The sequence below is a fragment of the Meles meles genome, chromosome 19, assembly GCF_922984935.1.
Source record: "Meles meles chromosome 19, mMelMel3.1 paternal haplotype, whole genome shotgun sequence".
In the NCBI taxonomy this organism is placed as follows: Eukaryota; Metazoa; Chordata; class Mammalia; order Carnivora; family Mustelidae; genus Meles; species Meles meles.
Window position 1 is genome coordinate 40310269 of NC_060084.1, and position 17614 is coordinate 40327882.

At 51.3% G+C, this 17614-nt stretch overlaps 1 protein-coding gene across 4 annotated transcripts in view; it reads right to left on the reverse strand.

Moving 5' to 3' along the window:
* ANKRD27 (ankyrin repeat domain 27) overlaps positions 1 to 17614 on the reverse strand; it is a 57141-nt gene that overhangs the window by 12413 nt on the left and 27114 nt on the right. For all 4 annotated transcript variants that reach the window (XM_045987710.1, XM_045987706.1, XM_045987709.1 and 1 more), the window contains exons 13-24: positions 17258 to 17350; positions 16139 to 16266; positions 15291 to 15373; positions 14710 to 14825; positions 14218 to 14310; positions 12568 to 12765; positions 10860 to 10919; positions 10641 to 10760; positions 9591 to 9635; positions 6952 to 7074; positions 2198 to 2395; positions 262 to 381 (exon numbers count right to left, since the gene is read on the reverse strand). In XM_045987710.1, the coding sequence (XP_045843666.1) occupies positions 262 to 381; positions 2198 to 2395; positions 6952 to 7074; positions 9591 to 9635; positions 10641 to 10760; positions 10860 to 10919; positions 12568 to 12765; positions 14218 to 14310; positions 14710 to 14825; positions 15291 to 15373; positions 16139 to 16266; positions 17258 to 17350 (1377 nt within the window). The remainder of the gene's footprint in view (positions 1 to 261; positions 382 to 2197; positions 2396 to 6951; positions 7075 to 9590; positions 9636 to 10640; positions 10761 to 10859; positions 10920 to 12567; positions 12766 to 14217; positions 14311 to 14709; positions 14826 to 15290; positions 15374 to 16138; positions 16267 to 17257; positions 17351 to 17614) is intronic.

The window sequence follows — 17614 nt, forward strand, 5'->3', positions numbered from 1 at the left end:
AGTCAGTTAAGCATCCAACTCTTGATTTCGGCTCAGGTCATGGTCTCAGGGTCATGAGATCGAGCCCCATGTCAGGCTCCACGCTGGGTATGGAGTCTGCTTGAGATTCTCTCTTTCTCCTTCTGCCCCTCCCCCCACCCCCAGCTCCCATGCGCTGCTTCTCTTTCTCTCTCTTTAAAAAAAAAAAAAAAAGGGAATGCCAGGAAATGAAGCACCCACAACCGACGAGTACCGGCAGCTCCAGGGCTGGGAGGCCCTTACCTGTAACAGCAGTGCTGCGACTTCGTGGTGGCCATTGGAACAAGCGTAAATGAGGGGTGTGTTTCCACTTATATCCTTTTTATTGGGTTTTGCGTTACAATCCAATAGATACCTCACCACCTATCCCAGAGAAGACAAAATTCCAGCCTTAATTAAATCTGTGGGGCACCTGGGTGGCTCAGTTGGTTAAGCAACTGCCTTCAACTAGGGTCATGATCCCAGAGTCCCAGATCGAGGCCCGCATCGGGATCCTGGCTCCACGGGGAGTCTGCTTCTCCCCTCTCACGCTTTCTCTGTCTCTCTCTCAAATAAATAAATAAAAACCTTTTTTAAAAAATTAAATCTGTGGAAAAAAAACCTCTAACAGGATATCCTTTTGACTTTCTCTAAGTTCATTTGGAAGGCTCTTTGGACGCATGTCTGACTCTCGGGAGAAAGCCGACCAACTGAAGCGGGGTGCAACAGACATTTGCTGACGTTCTCCTCTACCAGGCAATGCGGGAGGCGCTATTTTTTTTTTTTTTTTTTTTTTCATTTCGTCCTTAGACCTGCCCTATGGAGGACTGGAATTATCACTCCAGTTCTACAGATTGGGACACTGGCAATTGAAGTGCAATGTTAGGTGTCACAAGAGAGATGGAAGACCTGATTTGGTGCCTGTCTTTTATTTTTTGTTTTTGTTTTTTTTTTAAGTAAACTCCACACCCCACGTGGAGTTTGAACTCATGACCTTGAGATCAGGAGTCACACACTCTACCAACTAAGCCAGCCAGGCACCCCTGGTTCCTGCCTTTAAAAGCTTACAGCAGAGCTATAAGGGAAAAATCGTTTTAAAGAGGCAATTGCCTTTAAGAGGCAATTTTCAGAAAGAAATATAGGACTTTGAAAAAGTCAATCATTTCACAGTTCTCCTGTTAGGGCCAATTTAATGTTAGAACCGGTTTAACTATTAGGGCCTGCTTAGCCAGAGCGACTCCATATTGCCCAGGGAGCCATATTGTTGTTTACATGCACGGACTTCATTCCGGGAATAAACGCCCCAGTAGTTCCTGGTATGGTTCCGCTTATCGATTCTGGGAGTAAACGCCTTAACAATAGAAGCCACGTACCTTGGGTCTGCGGTTATGCCCTATAAAACCAGCCTGTGAGATCAGGAGGGGGTCGCTCTCTTCGGAGGTGGCCCTGGTCGGTCAGTCTGACTTCTAATGCTTGGCATAGAATAAGCCTTTGCATAACTTTCACTTTGTCTCAGTATTGTTCCTTTGATAATGGACCCCACACTCTCCTGTACCTCTCTGCCTTAGGGTCGTTCACTACAAAGTACTAAACTGGGGCGCCTGGGTTGCACAGTCAGCTAAGCATCTGCTTCAGATCAGGTCGGTCATGATCCCAGGGTCCTGGGATAGAGCCCCGTGTTGGCTTCCTGGTCAGCGAGGAGTCTGCTTCTCCCTCTGCCCCTCCCCCTGCTTGTGCTTTCTTTCTCTCTCTCTCTCAAATAAATATAATCTTTAAAAAAATATATTAAAGTCCTAAACTGTCTGACAAAGACCAAGAGCTGTGGGGATGAAAGATGCCAAGCTGCAGGCAGAGCCCTCAATGACCAACACCCAAGCACCAAAGACCGCTCCTGCTGGGGTGAGAATCAGGATAGGGCCTCTGTGCCACTGAGAGGTGCTTGGCAGTGGAGTGGGGGGTGAGGATGAGCAGGGAGGGGAAGGAGAAGGGAGAAGGCCCACCCCCAGAACCACCAGAGTTCTGCATTCTCTTGCTGAGCAGTCCTGTTCTGGGCAGCGAAGAATCTTGGGACTGGGAGGAAGGACATGTGTCTGTGCTCTGGGCCCGCCCCCAAACTTGCCTCTCTGCAGCATTCCCAGCATGGACAGCTCCAACCAAGAGCAAGCACCCATGCCCTCTGCCCAGGAGAAAGACCCTGTACCTGAAAGTGGCCCTTCTGGCAGGCCAGGTGGAGCGGGACAGCTTGGTTCGCATTTCTGGCCCCCACACTGGCACCATGTTTCAACAGGAGGGGGACGAGCTCCGCCCGCCCGTGCAGAGCTGCAACATGCAGTGGGGAGGAGCCGTCCTGATTGGTCACATTCACACCAAGTCCACTGGCAGGGATCTTTGCCAGCTTCTAGCAAATGCAGATGGAGAGAGAAAAACGTCATTAGTATTTAAGAAACTGGGCTGAAGGTATCAAAGCCATCCACGCCCACCCCTCCCCCAAGAGCCCCTGTGCACAATTTGGGATCACAGCAGGATCCAGAATCAGGCTACGCACAGGTGAATTCCTACAACTTTAGAAAGATAAGCCGTACCAAAGGATTATTTCCATATCCAAGAGAGCAGGTCCCCCAAAATGAGACCCTCTTTATGCCAAGGTGATTCAGTGAGAAACAGGAAGTCTGTTCCACAAATGGTGTCTCAACAACGGGCTATCCACACAGGGAAAAACTGCACATCAATCCTTAGCTCACCACAGACAAAACTGAAAATGCACCATAAACCTAAACGTAAGAGCTACGACTATAAACTTCCTGAAGCGAGTATACAAGACATCCCAGCAACACTGCGATAAGCAAAGATTTCTTAGATAAGATACAAAAGGAGGGGTCCCTGGGTGGCTTAGTGGGTTAAAGCCTCTGCCTTTGGCTCCGGTCATGATCCCAGGGTTCTGGGATTGAGCCCCGCATCGGGCTCTCTGCTCAGCAGGGAGCCTGCTTCCCTCTGCCTGCCTCTCTGCCTACTTGTGATCTGTGTCTGTCAAATAAATAAATAAAATCTTTAAAAAAAAAAAAAGTATAAAGGAACAGTTTGATGAACTGGACTGAAAGCAAATTTTAAACGGTTATTCTCCGAAAGACAAGATCAAGAAAATGAAAAGGCATGTAACGGAGCGGGAGAGAATGTTTGTACTACGTGGACCTAACAAAGCACGGGTACCAACCAGAATTTGAAAACAGCAGCAGATTCTTACAACTGCACTGACAAGCCAACTTTAAAAGAAAAAAAAGATGGGCACAAGATTTGGAAAAACAAAAGACACATGTTTCTATCATGGAGACGGTCTGTATTGATTCACAGTGGTTTTGAAATCCATCAGGCCAATAGGAGAACAATCTATCAGGAATTAAAAGGACAAAGAAAACATTTATAAGCCATGCAACTGAAAACAAACACTGAATTATGACACTGAATCCTACATTTTGATAATAAAATTGCTATGTCAGTATTCTAGGTGACTGCCCAAGGATGAAAACTTTGGTTATCTAGTTCACTTTTTTTTAAAATGTTTTATTTATTTATTTATTTATTTGTCAGAGAGCAAGAGTGTGCACAAGCAGGCAGAGTGGTAGGCAGAGGCAGAGAGAGAAGCAGGCTTCCCGCCTGAGCAGGGAGTCCGAAGCGGGGCTCAATCCTAGCACCGTAGGATCACCACCTGAGCCAAAGGCAGCGGCCCAACCCACTGAGCCACTCGGGCGTCCCTAGTTCACTTTTTGATGATTAAAAAGGTTCCCTCTCAGAAAAACGGCATGCTGAGTTAAAAGGGTGAATTTTGCTGCATGTAAACTGAACCTCAAAAAATAAAAAACAAACAGATGAAGAAGTAGGGAGAAAAAAAATACAATGAAATACTGCACACTTACAGGAATGGCTGGAGTTGAACAGTCACAAGGATGTGGGGCAACTAGAACTCTCACACACTGGTGGCAGGAACGGAAGATGGAAAATCACTCTGGAAATCTGGCGGTTTCTTATCAAGTTACACACACACTTACTACATAATCCAGCAATTACAGCCTGGGCTGTTTACCCAAGGAAACATACATTTATACACAGAAATGCTCACAAATGTTCACATGATAGCTTTCTTCACAAAGCCCCAAACAGGAAACTACTCAAATGCTCATCAACAGGTGATTTGACAGATTGCACATAGTCAACAAAATACTACCCAGCGATAAAGAGAAAGAAATCCACTGACCCCATGTGGATCTCAACACATTCCGCTGACAGAAGGAAGCCAGATTCAAAAGAGCGTGTCCTGTCTGGTTTCCACTCATGTAAAATTCTAGAAAATGCCAACGGGTCTGTGATGACAGACAGCAGACCCGGGGCGGAAGGGGGGAAGCCCAAGAAAACCCTCAGGAGTGATGGAGAGTTCTGGATCTGGACTGCGATCACAGCTTCATGCTTTTACGTGTCTGCGGAAACTCAACGCACTGTACATGGCACACAGGACTTTATCGGGTGTAAACTGTACTTCAAAAATTAAGCAAATACTCTAAACACACCAGTGGGCTAAAAGAGAGTGGGGCCAGGGGTGGTTAGCTAAGTCACAGACATGAAGCAATTCCATAGAAATGTCTTTTTTATGTCTTTTTGTGTCTTTTGGAGAAATTTCAAAATGAGATAAAGAGGTTTTAAAAAAAAAAGAATGGGGCGCCTGGGTGGCTCAGTCGTAAAGCGTCTGCCTTCAGCTTGCGTTATGATCCCAGAATCCCGGGATCAAGTCCCACATTGGGCTCTCTGCTCAGCGGGAAGCCTGCTTCTCCCTTTCCCACTCCCCCTGCTTGTGTTCCCTCTCCTACTGTGTCTCTCTCAAATAAATAAATAAAATCTTAAAAAAAAAAAAAAAAGCAAAGGATGTAAGATTTTATTCAACAAATCTAGCAGTTATTTTAATGTGTAATCCAGTTTCTTGTTACAACTAATGAACTATGAGGTGGGGAACAACAGAGTCTCGGACAAAGGTAAGACGAACAGTGACAGAGAGACACAGTAACTGCCTCTGGCCACATAGAGTCACAGACCGGGCCTGAAGTACAGTCACCGCACATTGTATCCTTCCGAACATCATCTGTCTTTTTAATCCCTATGCTTTTTATAGCAGTCTACACAGGGAAATCATCCTTTGGGCTGTCCCCATCCAGCAGCATTGGGACAGAACACAAGCTGTACATCCTTAATGTACAAATGACCCTGGAGCGAGGTAAAAAGCTACATGTGAATGGAAGTTTCACTCATTTCAGTATTATTGGGTTAGAATGACCCATGGTGAAGCTTTTTAAAATAAGTCCAGATTATCTTGTAATACAAAGGACAACACTACTCTATCTGTTTTGCAGAGTCTAATTTTCTCAGTATGGGACACACATATTGAGTTCAACAGCTAGCACACAAGCACATGCTCTATACACAATACCATCTACAATTTCTCAAAAGAAAATGAAATAAAGTATACGCTTAAGAGAACATGGGCAGGATCTGTATGCCAAAAATCACAGAAGGATGAAGAAATCAAAGGCGGCCAGAATATCTGGAGATATACCATGTTCATGAAGTCAGCGCAGTAAAGATGTCATTTCTTCCCAACTTAATCTACAGGTTTTGTTTTTTGTCTTAAGACTTTATTTTTTTGTCAGAGAGAGAGAGCAGAAGTAGACAGAGTGGCAGGCAGAGGCAGAGACAGAAGCAGGCTCCCTGCTGAGCAAGGAGCCCGAAGTAGGACTCAATCCCAAGACCCCGGGATCATGACCTGAGCTGAAAGCAGCCGCTTAACTAACTGAGCCACACAGGCGTCCCTAATCTACAGTTTTTAATGCAATTCCTACCAAAATCCTAGTAAGATTTTTGGTAGATATAAACAAACCCACAGGCTTTAGAGTAGCTATAATGATCCTGGCAAAGAAGAGCAAGTTACAAAGAATGACTCTACCCGATAACGAAAGTTTCCTCTAGCTCCAGTAATCAAGACAGTGTGGAACTGGTGGAAGGACAGAAACACAGATCATGGAATGGAACACAGACCCTGCAGAGAGACCCACACTGTATATTATCAACGAAGGTGGGACAGCAAGTCAACGGAGGAAGGATGGTATTTTCAACAAGTGATGAAAACAGGAGGACATCCATAGGCCAAAAAATGAACCTCAACCTCAATCTCACACCTTCTACAAAAATTAACTCAGGATTTAGGGGGCAGCAGGGGGGCAGAGGGTGTGGGAAGAGGCAACGTGAGTACTTCTCCCCGTGATGAGGGAGCTTGTTGGTACCTTCAATGTGGTGCTACATGTACAAAGCTATGTGTGTGATAAAAGTGAACACACATGCATACACATGCATGCATATTGGGCACAGGTAAAATCAAAGAACTGTGGATAAGATGTGTGGACTGTTCCTGTGTCAATATCCTGGATAAGAAACGGTCCTATGACTTTGCAAGCTGTTACCACTGGGGAAGACCGGGTAAAGGACACAGGGGATCCTCTATATTTGGAGGGAGCGCCCTCCTACAGAAGGTGCACCAACTTAAGCAAAGACTGTGGGCAATGGATCTCGAATACAGCTTCCTCAGGCGACTGGTAGCCATGTGGACAGACACCCTCAGCCATGGACTCTTGCCTTGTGACTCAGGGGCCCGCAGAGCAGCTGAAACACTGAGCACGTGTGCATGTCTCTGCTCCCTGACCTGCCCATTCAGAAAGCAAGGCGCCCAAGCCAGATCCACACTCGTGTTAGCCTCCCTCCTCCCTGAGCTGAACAACTAAACCTCCCCACATCTCAGGGGATTCCAGCTAACAGCCACTCAGTAACTAGCTGGCTGAGAAGCAGACAACTTCCCTCAGGGAAGAAGAATTTGCCTCCCCATCCCCACCCTCAGCTGCACCAATGGAAGCAAAGCCAAACCTTTTGAGCTGGAGCACATTTTGGGCACTGGCACAGGGGGTGACAAAATTCAATACTGTCTACGCTGATGGCACCCTCCAGCTCATCCAGGTCCTCCTCGGTCCACTCCAGAAGGTAACGCACCTGGTGTTGGGCAGGGAAGGAGAAACGGGAGCTTAAAACTCATCCTTAGCTCCTTTACAAGCTACAGTATCTCTCCCTCCCTCCCTCCCCTACACACACAACACACACACCCCCGCTCCCAGACCAGGGCCTACACTTCCTCAACCACAGTGATTTTAGTCCTTTTACTGGTGATGCAGACAACTTTAGCTGCCATTTCTACAGCTTGTAGTACAGACTCCTTCATCTTTTTTTTTCTTTTAAAGTTATTTATTTTAGAGAGCGAGCGAGCACAAATGGGCGGGACAGTGGGAGAGGGAGAAAGAATCCGAAAGACTCCGAGCTGAGCACAGAGCCTGACACGGGGCTCGATCCCAGGACCCTGAGATCACAACCTGAGCTGAAATCAAAAGTCAGACGCTTAACCAACTGTGCCACCCAGGCACCCCAGAGATTCCTTTATCTTAAAAGAGAACAGCATGGTGTTGCTTTCACTCCCCGGTCCTGGAGCATTTCACAAGCACCCTGGTTTGTATTATCTAATTGTCTCTTTCAACAACCACTCGTCCGGGGGCGCCTAGGTGGCTCAATGGGTTAAGCCTCTGCCTTCAGCTCAGGTCATGATCTCAGGGTCCTAGGATCGAGTCCCGCATCGGGCTCTCTGCTCGGCAGGGAGCCTGCTTCCCCCTCCCCCCTCCCCGCCTGCCTCTCTGCCTACTTGTGATCTCTGTCAAATAAATAAAGTCTTTAAAAAAAAACCACTCGTCCCTTCTAACCTGGGAGAAAACTCACTCTGAGAGGGAATCTCCAAAGCCACACAACTAGGAAGTGGTGGTCAGAATGTACACTCAGGCTCCCTGACGCCACTCCAGCATCCCCTCCACGCACTAGCCACGCGCTAGCCACACACAAACACGCTGAAGACCACCAGAAAAAGGTCAAATTTATGTTGCAGTAGAAACTAATCTCTAGAATATTAAATTTGAAAACTGGAAAACAATATGAATACATTTCTAGGCCTGGTTCTGAGCACTGAGGAAGTTAGCACGTGTATGTGGGGAGTGACAAGGGGTTCAAGAAGGCTACCTTCAACCCTAAAAGTTTCTCCTCCAGATCCCTTCCACATCCTGACAGCAAACACCCCTGAGCATGGAAATCCCAAAGGCCTTGACCCAAGAGCCTCAGCTAACTGGCTAGCTGGGACAGACAAGGGGAGGGAACAAGAATGGGGAGAGCAGGGGCAGGTGCCTCGGACAGGGGTTGGAGGCTGTCACATGGGTAGATCAGTTTGGATGGGGACCCCTGGGCACCAGGCGGTCTGCCTCTGCTCGCCCCCTTCATTAATGGCCTGAGCCCCCTCACCCACCCACAGAAGGAGGAGGAGTGGGTATTCGTGATGCAGGGACAGTCATAATCGCTTCTCCTCACAGACTGCGGCACTGGTTCACGCCAGGGCTCCAAGGCGCCTGAGGAAGTCCTACTCTGCTTCCTTCAAACCATGCTGAGTTCTCCTGGGACCCATCTCATGAGAAGACACATACAGTATAGACATCCTTGTCCCGCTCCCCAGAGAGACCATGTGTCAGCCTGGTGCACTGATAAAAGCGAATACACTGGAAACTACAGTCAGATCCGAACAACCCCAAGTTGGTCATAATCAGACTCTAGTAACTTCTGTGCTCCACCTCAAGCCGGATCATCCACAAAAGGCCCTCCTGAAGCACACAGCAGCATCAAGCTCCCTTGTTAGATGACTTATTCTGAGCTCCTCATAGTAACCTATGTTACTGCTCCTTTTAAAGTGGAAAACACTTCCTTTCAGGAAGCCAAAGGCAAGCCAGGGAAACCATCCATGGAATCTAAGGCAGGCTGCCTCTGCTCTCCATGACCTGACCAGACACTCCCCTGCATCTGCAGGGAGGGTTGGGGCAGACACACCGCCCCCCCCCCCCCAGCCAGGCCTTCTCCCCTGCATCTGCAGGGAGGGTTGGGGCAGACACACCCACCCCACCCCCCCCAGCCAGGCCTTCTCCTCCCCAAGCCAACAGGCAGCACCACCTCATCGGGACACCCTGCCTGGGACACCTGGGACACCTTGGACTCCCATGCCTCAGACCTCAGCCTCCTGCCCAGGTCCCACCATTTCCATGGGGCCACAGCGGGGACTCTGGGCTCTGGCACTACCCACTCCATCCACCACCCCTCCTCTCTACCCACCCTGCCTCAGCACCCTGCTCCCAGCTAGTGGGCCGGGACTGGAGCCCACACTCTGTGCTCCCACACACGGTGGGCTGGCCAACACCTCAGCAGCCTCCCGGAACCCGGACATCTGAAAGGCTGTCCGTGCCACTTTATGACCACCTGCTTCCTTACATGACAGGAAAACACGAACACCTACGTGACCCCATAGTCACTAAATGCAGCCCTGTCGTGTGAAAGGGAACAGGACGTAGCTCCTGACTGAACCAGACCAGAAACAGGCTCAGCTCTTCTCACGACAGCAAGCTTTAATTTTAGCCATGCTGCTAAAAACTCACCATTTCTAGATCTCCGTCAGCCACCGCTCTTAAGAGTTTTTCTACCTTAAGTCAAGGAAAAAGAATGTTAGGAAATGATTTCAATAATAAAGTAGTCATAGAAAACCCAGAAGCTCTCATTTGTGTCTTGGTCTGTGGAGTTTTAACACCTCATTCAGCATCCTGCAAGCACACCCCTGAGACTGTCCGGCTGGGCCGTCCAGCAGGGCGCCAGCGTGTACCGAACCCAGCTCCCCCTGACGCCTGGGGAGTGATCTGGTGACGTGGCCAAGGAAGACGCTGGGCACTGCGAATGAAGCACAAGCCTACAGCGTCACGCGTGCTCAACCCTCATCATCTGACAGCTCAGAGCACACCAGGAACAGTGCCAGGGCTCTCTTAGACCCTGGAACGCGTCTCCTGGCTTTCTCTCCTGTGCCGTCGCATCAAGCTAAGCTCTTTGGGCCCTCCAAGTGCAGATCACAGCTCGGGGGTGGCAGGGGACAAATGCCCTGCACAGAGGCAGGGAGGTTCCCCGTGCACAGGGGAACAGCAGAGGAGTGTGGCCTATTCACAGGGTGGTCTGCTCTGTGGACTGACGCTGGACGAGCTCATGGACAGGTTAAATGGAGAAGAAGAAAAAAAAAACAGGCTATAAACTGCTTTTCACAGAACACAACATGTTGGCAAGATGTCAGGATGACCATCATTCAGGCTGACAGGGATGCTTACGCAGTGGGACATAAGGGCGGAGAACTGAGTCTGTAAAATGATCGTAGGTCTGTGGATCCACAGGTGACTTTCCTTAGACTTCTTCTAGAAGACACCCCCTGTCTCCCTCTGTCTCACAGACACACACCACCCCCAAAGCAAAGAGCTGCTTCAGGAGCCGCACATGCAAGGAGCAGGGTGAGAACTCCTGGCTGGGCTCCCCTCCGGGTCGTGCCACACACGCCGGCCCAGTAATGGCAGCGGAGGCCCACTGGGCAGCCCTCATCGTGTGTGGCTCTTTAACCAGTCGCCTCAACACAGGGCTGCCCTCGCATCCACCCTCCCGTCTGGGATCCTCACCTCTCTGTAGTCTTTCTTGGGCTCCTCCTGTCTGGAGCTCACCAACGCAGAGGAGAAGCTGGAGGTGGAGGAGGCCTGGCTGATGGAGTCCACACGGTGCGGAGGGGGCTGCACGGGGACCTGCGGCCACAAGGCCGCAGCAGGAGAAGGGCCTCGTGAGGACCAGAGAGCAGGCCGTGGTCTCCGAGGGGGCCCCCAAGCCCAGCCCCGTTCACTCACCTCTGAAGACTTCCTCCTTATTTCCACAGGCAGATGATGGGCTTCCATTATGGACAGAATCTAGGAGGAGAAGGGGACATGAAAAATACTGAGGAAGGTTGCCAGAGTAGTGTCACCCATTCGTCTAGCTGCCTGCCCATCTCTTCCGAAGGTCACGCAGCCCCACCACAACCCTGCAGAGAGAGAAAAACCAACTCCTGAATGGGCAGGAGCTCCTACAGGACCACACGGAGCAGGTGGGAGCTTCCTGCAGCCACTCCACAGGCCCTGCTGTCCAACAGGAGCTGGGGCTTCCCGTGATGGGCTCAGAGGATGAGGGAAGCCCGGGCACAGAAGGGGTCCCCAGACAATGTGACCTTCCCACTGGCAGCCCAGGGTCTTGAGCAGGAACAGCTCAGAGCTGGGCCAAGAAGGCAGTCTGCTCTTTGCTCTGCCTGAATCCCTTTGGAAGGAGCCTCTCGGAGAAGCCACCACGGCAGAGGTGCCTCTGCTCCTCACGGACACCTCAGGCCAAGCGTGATACCACCCCAGCCCGTCAGCTCCAGCTGCTCCGAAGCCAAGACCCCGCAAGGGCCTGGGGAACAGGGCGGGGGCCCACCCGGGGAGAGCAGCAGGGCTTCGCACCTTGACTGACGGCCACTGTGGACCTCGTGCTGCGTTTGGAGGACACACACAACATAATACTGCTGCTCATGACAGAAAGAGGGTGGGAGGAAACACCTGGACGTGATGGACGCATCCGTGGCATAGGTCACAGAGCGGGTGTCACAGGCGTGTACTCATCCCCAAGCTCCCTGAGTCGCACACATTAAATAAGTTCGACTTTTTGTGCATCCATCGTATCTCAATAAACGGGTTAAGAGACAAAAACTGCGCTCCTCGAAAGAGATGTGAACACCCAGAGAGAAGCCCGTGGAACAGAGCTGGGAGCTCTAAGAGCGGCCAGTCAAACGTCACGAGGCGGACGGCAGAGCCTGCGGGAAGGGAAAGGGCCGGAGGCCAGCATCAAGATGGCATCGTTCGCGTGGGACGCACAACCACCACACGCGGGACACAGTCCAATGGCCTAGGGCTGGCCACGCTTCTCCGGGGACGTCTCCTGGGCCGGAGTGGCTGCAGGAGGCACAGAGAACCAGCCTCCGCACGCAATCCCCCCGCCCCGCCCCCCACCCACTAGTGAGAGGAGCACTGTCACGACACGCTGCCAGACCCTGACGTGGCTCCAGAAATCACCAACAGGAAAGGACTGATTCATCATGAGAAGCCGTACCCAACGGTGATCAGAACTGGCCAGAAGAGAAGGCGGCACTTCGGAGATGAGGACGGAAGTAACAGGAAGACAGACTGCTGCTTCCACGCCGCAGGCCCTGTCCCCGCTTCTCTCCACCAGAGCCTCTGCCCCATGTCCCCTCCCCCGCCACGCCACCTGCTCTGAAACCAACTGTACTTCAGGGCCAGGGCCAACCCGGCTGGGAGCAGCTCTTGAAACAAGACTGAGAAAAACTGCTGGTAAAGCTGGAGATAATATAAATAAATAAAAACCCACAGACGACCAGGTCCCAACTGCAGCAGGAAGGGCGCAGGCCAAGTTCGGGCCTCAGGCACTAATGCGCCGCTTGTCCAGCACGGCCAAGACCCAGTCTTTGGACATTGATTTTTTTTTTTTTTTTTACGTGATACTGATGCTCTGAGATGAAAACAAAGCTACCTTTGAGTTTAGTGCACACTTGAGCGGTGTTTCTTTCAGCCTGTTCTGGATCTCCGTGGATGCTCCGTTTTGTAACAGTGTCTCTATGATGCCTTGGTAGCCCCACCGTGCAGCTATGTGTAGTGGGGTGTCCCCTTTCTCGTTACCGATGTCCAGTCTGCATGCCTGCACGTCATAGTAGACCAAGGCCTTCACACACTGCAAAGAAAATGGGAAATACCACCCATAAATCGCATGCCGTACCGCAGGCAGTGTCTATGGACCCCACAGCCTCGGTCTGCATCCCACTTCCATCCAGGCTCCTCTCAGCAAGCGAACGTGCAGAAACGAGAGAGACAGACCTCAAGGGTACCTCCTCAGGACACATCATTTTTTTGCAAACTGTCAATCAGTAAAAAAAAGGCTGAATAAATTGTGATATATCCAAGTGCAGAAGGGAATGACCACAGCATGTCAGCGGAGACCGCTGTCCCCTGCAAGGCCTGCTTGCAAGGCTGGCCCTGACTTGCAATGTTTGTCAGGAGCTTGGATTTGCAGAATGGCTCGGTGTGTCTACATCGTGCAACCACATGGGTTAGGCTGAATACCTGCTTTCCTTCTAGGAGTCTGGAAGTTTGGTGTGTGGTAGGCCCAGCGTTATCTATGTGTCCAGCTTCCAGTAAAAATCCTGGGCCCTGAGTCCCTACAGAGCTTTCCTGGTCGCCAACCCATCATATTTGCTGTTATAACTCACTGCTGGATGAACTGAGGATGTCCTGTACGTCTCCCTGGGGAGTGGACACTTGGAAGCTTGCATCTGGCTTCCTCTGTACTTCCTCTGTGCACCTGTTCCCTTTGGTGACTGTGCTCTGGGTCCTTTGGCTATTGTCCATCAGAGCCGTGGGACTATATGCTGAGTCCTATCAGTCGTCCCCCACAAAGCACTGAATCAAAGGGTGGTTTTAGGGACACAGACGCAACACACACAACAGATCACTGTGTAGTGACGAAAGGATGGGCTGGGGCTACGTTTACTGACCTCCAGGATTTCCACGATGTACCATCAAGGAAGAAAGTGGCTTTATAAAGATGGGGAGGGTACGATTTCATTTTTCCACATCCACCCCTAACCCAGCCTCAAGCTTGGGTACATGTAAACCCATCCCAGTGTTACCACACAGAGAAAATGGGAGAGGGAGCAGTCAGGACAAAATCACACACACACACACACACACACACACACACACACACACACTTCAGAGAAAATGGGAGAGGGAGCAGTCAGGACAAAATCACACACACACACACACACACACACACACTTGGCTGTTGAGGGGAAACAGAAATGATGCAATCATCACTATTACTGTAAAAATATAAAAAGTAAAAACTGAAGGTGAACAAAGGTAAGAACCAGATGGCAGCAGGGAATGAATGAAAATGATTTTAATTTCAGGGTACGCTAACGGGCAATTCATGTTTGGATTTCTGTTATTTCAGCGGAGCAGCTGTAGTAAATTTAAGGCTTTTTTAATTAAAAAGAAATTACATGCCAAATGTTCCAGTAACGATCAACATGAAGCATGACATTCAACCAAGCAGACATTTGCATCTCCTGGCAAGCGAGGAAGTGGGGAACCCAGCCATCCCGGGCATAGAGGCACCACTTACGTCTTCGTGGCCGTAGGTGCACGCCAGGTGGAGAGGCGTGTTGCCGTTGTTGTCCTGCACCTCGGGGCTGGCTTTATAGTGCAGGAGCAGCAGCTGCCGAGAGAAGAGAGTGTGCAGGTGAGGCCCATGCCTCCTCGGGCAGCGTGGCCTAGAGGCTCACGGGGGAGGCCGCACCTTGCCATCTGCAACCTCAGTGACCTACGCTACAATTAAAAGTCCACCCTCATGCTCATCCTTCCCTTTAAAACGTGGAGAGATTAAAGAACAAGGCCCACAGCCCCACCCTCCTCTCCCAAAGCCACCACGACATTTCACATCAACACTGAAGGGCTCTGTCCAGTGGGCCCACAGGGAGGTGCCGTGGCCTAAGACACGTGGCCCACCCTGGGAGGCTGCAGCAGGGCCAGGCTGCAATGTAAGAGCGTGACCGTGATGCAGCTGCGTGGAGCCGGGCTCCTGGGAGCACGGGCACGGGGATGGCACCCCGCTCACCGTGACACTCTGATAGCCCTTCTGGCAGGCGAGATGCAGGGGGGCAGAGCCGTGATAGTCCGTGGCGTTCACCACCGCGCCTCTGGAAACCAGGAGGTCAATGAGGGATGCCTGCCCTGCAGAACAGAGGGGTTTTGCCACGGAGAAGGAAAGAGCAGGGGCTCTCCGAACCCTAAACCTGGAGTCCCATTATTGTGCCCTCTTATTCTCTGGCAGGGGACACTCCAGGAAGTGTTTTTCCCCTTGAGAGGAACCCGAGCTAACATCAAGTCAGACTCTAGATTCAGGACACTCTGGGGTGGACCCCCCATCCCCGCCACTGGCCCTCTGGAGGGGGCTCGGCTCTGGTCCACCTTTCAGGAACAGAAGGTAGGGGAAGACAGTCTTATATATCCACAGAAGAGTCCACAGTTCATCAGTTCACAGGATGGAATACTCTGCAACCATTAAAAAAACAGCAAAGGCCCTGGGCACACCCCTGACTCCGCCGCTCCCTGTCAGTCAGGCCTCTGCTGGGCCACCCCTGGCTCCATCCCTTTACGGCAAAGTAGCCCAACAATAAGCCACCCAAGACCACATACCACAGAGGGCGGCCACATGGAGCGGTGTGTGACCCCTGTCATCTCTGGAAAATGGAGTGACAATGGAGGGATCATTCAGCCTCCTAAAAGAGGAAGAAGAGGGGGGACACCTGGATGGCTCAGTTGGCTGCGCATGAACTCCGGATTTTGGCTCAGGTCATGATCTCAGGGTTGTGAGAGCAAGCCCAGCATTTGACTCATGCTGGGCACGGAGGCTGCTTAAGATTCTCCCTCTCTGGGGCACCTGGGTGGCTCAGGGGGTTAAAGCCTCTGCCTTTGGCTCAGGTCATGATCCCAGAGTCCTGGGATCGAGACCCGCATTGGGCTCTCTGCTCAGTAGAGAGCCTGCTTCCTCTCCTTCTCTCTCTGCCTGACTCTCTGCCTGCTTGTGTTCTCTGTCTGTCAAATAAATAAATAAAAATCTTTAAAAAAAAAGATTCTCCCTCTCCTTCTGTCCCTCCCCACCCCTACTCTCAGACTCTCTTTCTAAAAAAAAAAAAAGAGAGAGATGGAAGATATAGAAAAATACACCCTAAGAATGGCAGGGAAAAACCTCTCCCTACCAGGCTGGACATGCCAGAGTCCTGGGGCCAGCAGACCCATCTCAGGATGTTAGCCAAGCTGGATCTCTTCAACAGTGTCCCAAAGCTCATCCAGCCCCCGCTCGGTCTCCTACGGGGTGAGGCATCTGGTTCCAGCATCCCTCCCCTACCCATCCCTGTAGGCTCTGACACCCAGCAGAACAGTCCGACAAGGGGAAGGGAAACCACAACAAACTAGTGGAGATGTCTCCCCGGTCCTGTACCTCCCGCGTGCCACGCCCTGAGCCTCCGTGGGGACCCTCTTACCCGGAGACAAGTTTCTCACAGTCATCACAGAAGCACAGGGGATGACACATCCTTTGGACGGCATCTTTATCTTGGTCATCTTGGCTCAGAAGTCTCTCCACTTCTTTCTGGTTACCCGCCGCTATGTGCTACAAAGGGATGTCAAAAATACCATCAAAGTGAAGGAATTCTTCTCTTCTTCAGGAGTGAATGTTTGGAGCCTCCTTACAGAAACACGTATCTGGGGGAGCCTGGGTAACATGACTGACTGTCTGGGATGTGTTCTGAAATAATCTGGGCAGACACGGAAAGCAGGTCGGGGATGGAGATGAAACAGGACAGAGATGGCCACGTGGCTGTGCATTTATATTCTCTACTTCTGCAAATGTTATAAATCATCCGTAGCTTAAAACGACAACAGGACAAAATTCCCAAAGCAATGGTGGGGGAGGATCATGCCTCCTGAAACCACAGGGTGGATGCAGGCTTCCCCCTAGAACACGCCTCCGTCCCGTCCTCTTGGGTCCTAACAGAGCCTTGATTTGGGGGGAATGGAAATGGCTGCATTAGCAAGAGAGCCCATCAACAAACAAGGCTGCGGTGCAGGGCTCAGCCCTGTGACTCCTGGATGTGTTCCTCTTGGGGAGGGAGATGCTCTGGGGAACACGCTGCCCCGGCCCTCACCCAGCCCTCGCCGACCACCCGGGACGGCACCTCGCTAGCCTCCCAGGGATCGGTCACATCTGAGCAGGGAGCCGCTGCGCGCTGAGCTCTCGCCCTGGCACGTGCTCCCATGAACGCTGGCAACACAGGTCCCCGGAGCCCAGGAGAGGCATCAGCTCTGCTGAGACCACCCAGGGGGGCACCTTGGAGCAGACCCTCACGAACAGGTGGAGAGAGGCCAGCCCGGGCACAGGGCTCCAGGCATGCTGTCCGTCTCGAGCACGGCACAGCACACCTTGGGGGAGATGCACAGACGTCAAACCCCAGCACCCCAACCACCCTCTCTGACCACCGACGTGAACTTCGGTGTTGAACCAAGCACATCCCCCTGACGGATGCTGGAAAGAGCTTAGAGATGTGGAAAAATGAAACGTCCCTCACGCGCCTGTGCTCTCAAGGGACGTGCTGGTGTCTTACCTTAAACAGACAATCAATGGGAGTTGAAGTCATCTGAGACAATAGGCTCATTCTCTGCTTCAGGAACAGTCGGTCACCAAATCCCTCAGACTCCTGCAGGAAAAGTCCAATAATCTGTTTTATCAACTTGTCACAACATGTCCATGCAGACCCTTCCACACGGAGAACCTGGGAGCAGTCCTGACTACTTCCTCACAGAACAGGGTCAGCAGAGCCTCTCTCCCTGGGCCAGAGAGCAGATCCTCACTGGACTGGGCAGAGCGCATCCCGTCTGTCCCCCCAGGAAGCAGATGCTTGGCAGGAGGCGGGGGCTGGGAACATGCTGCCTCTGCACACGCGTGTGGAATGTGTCATCAC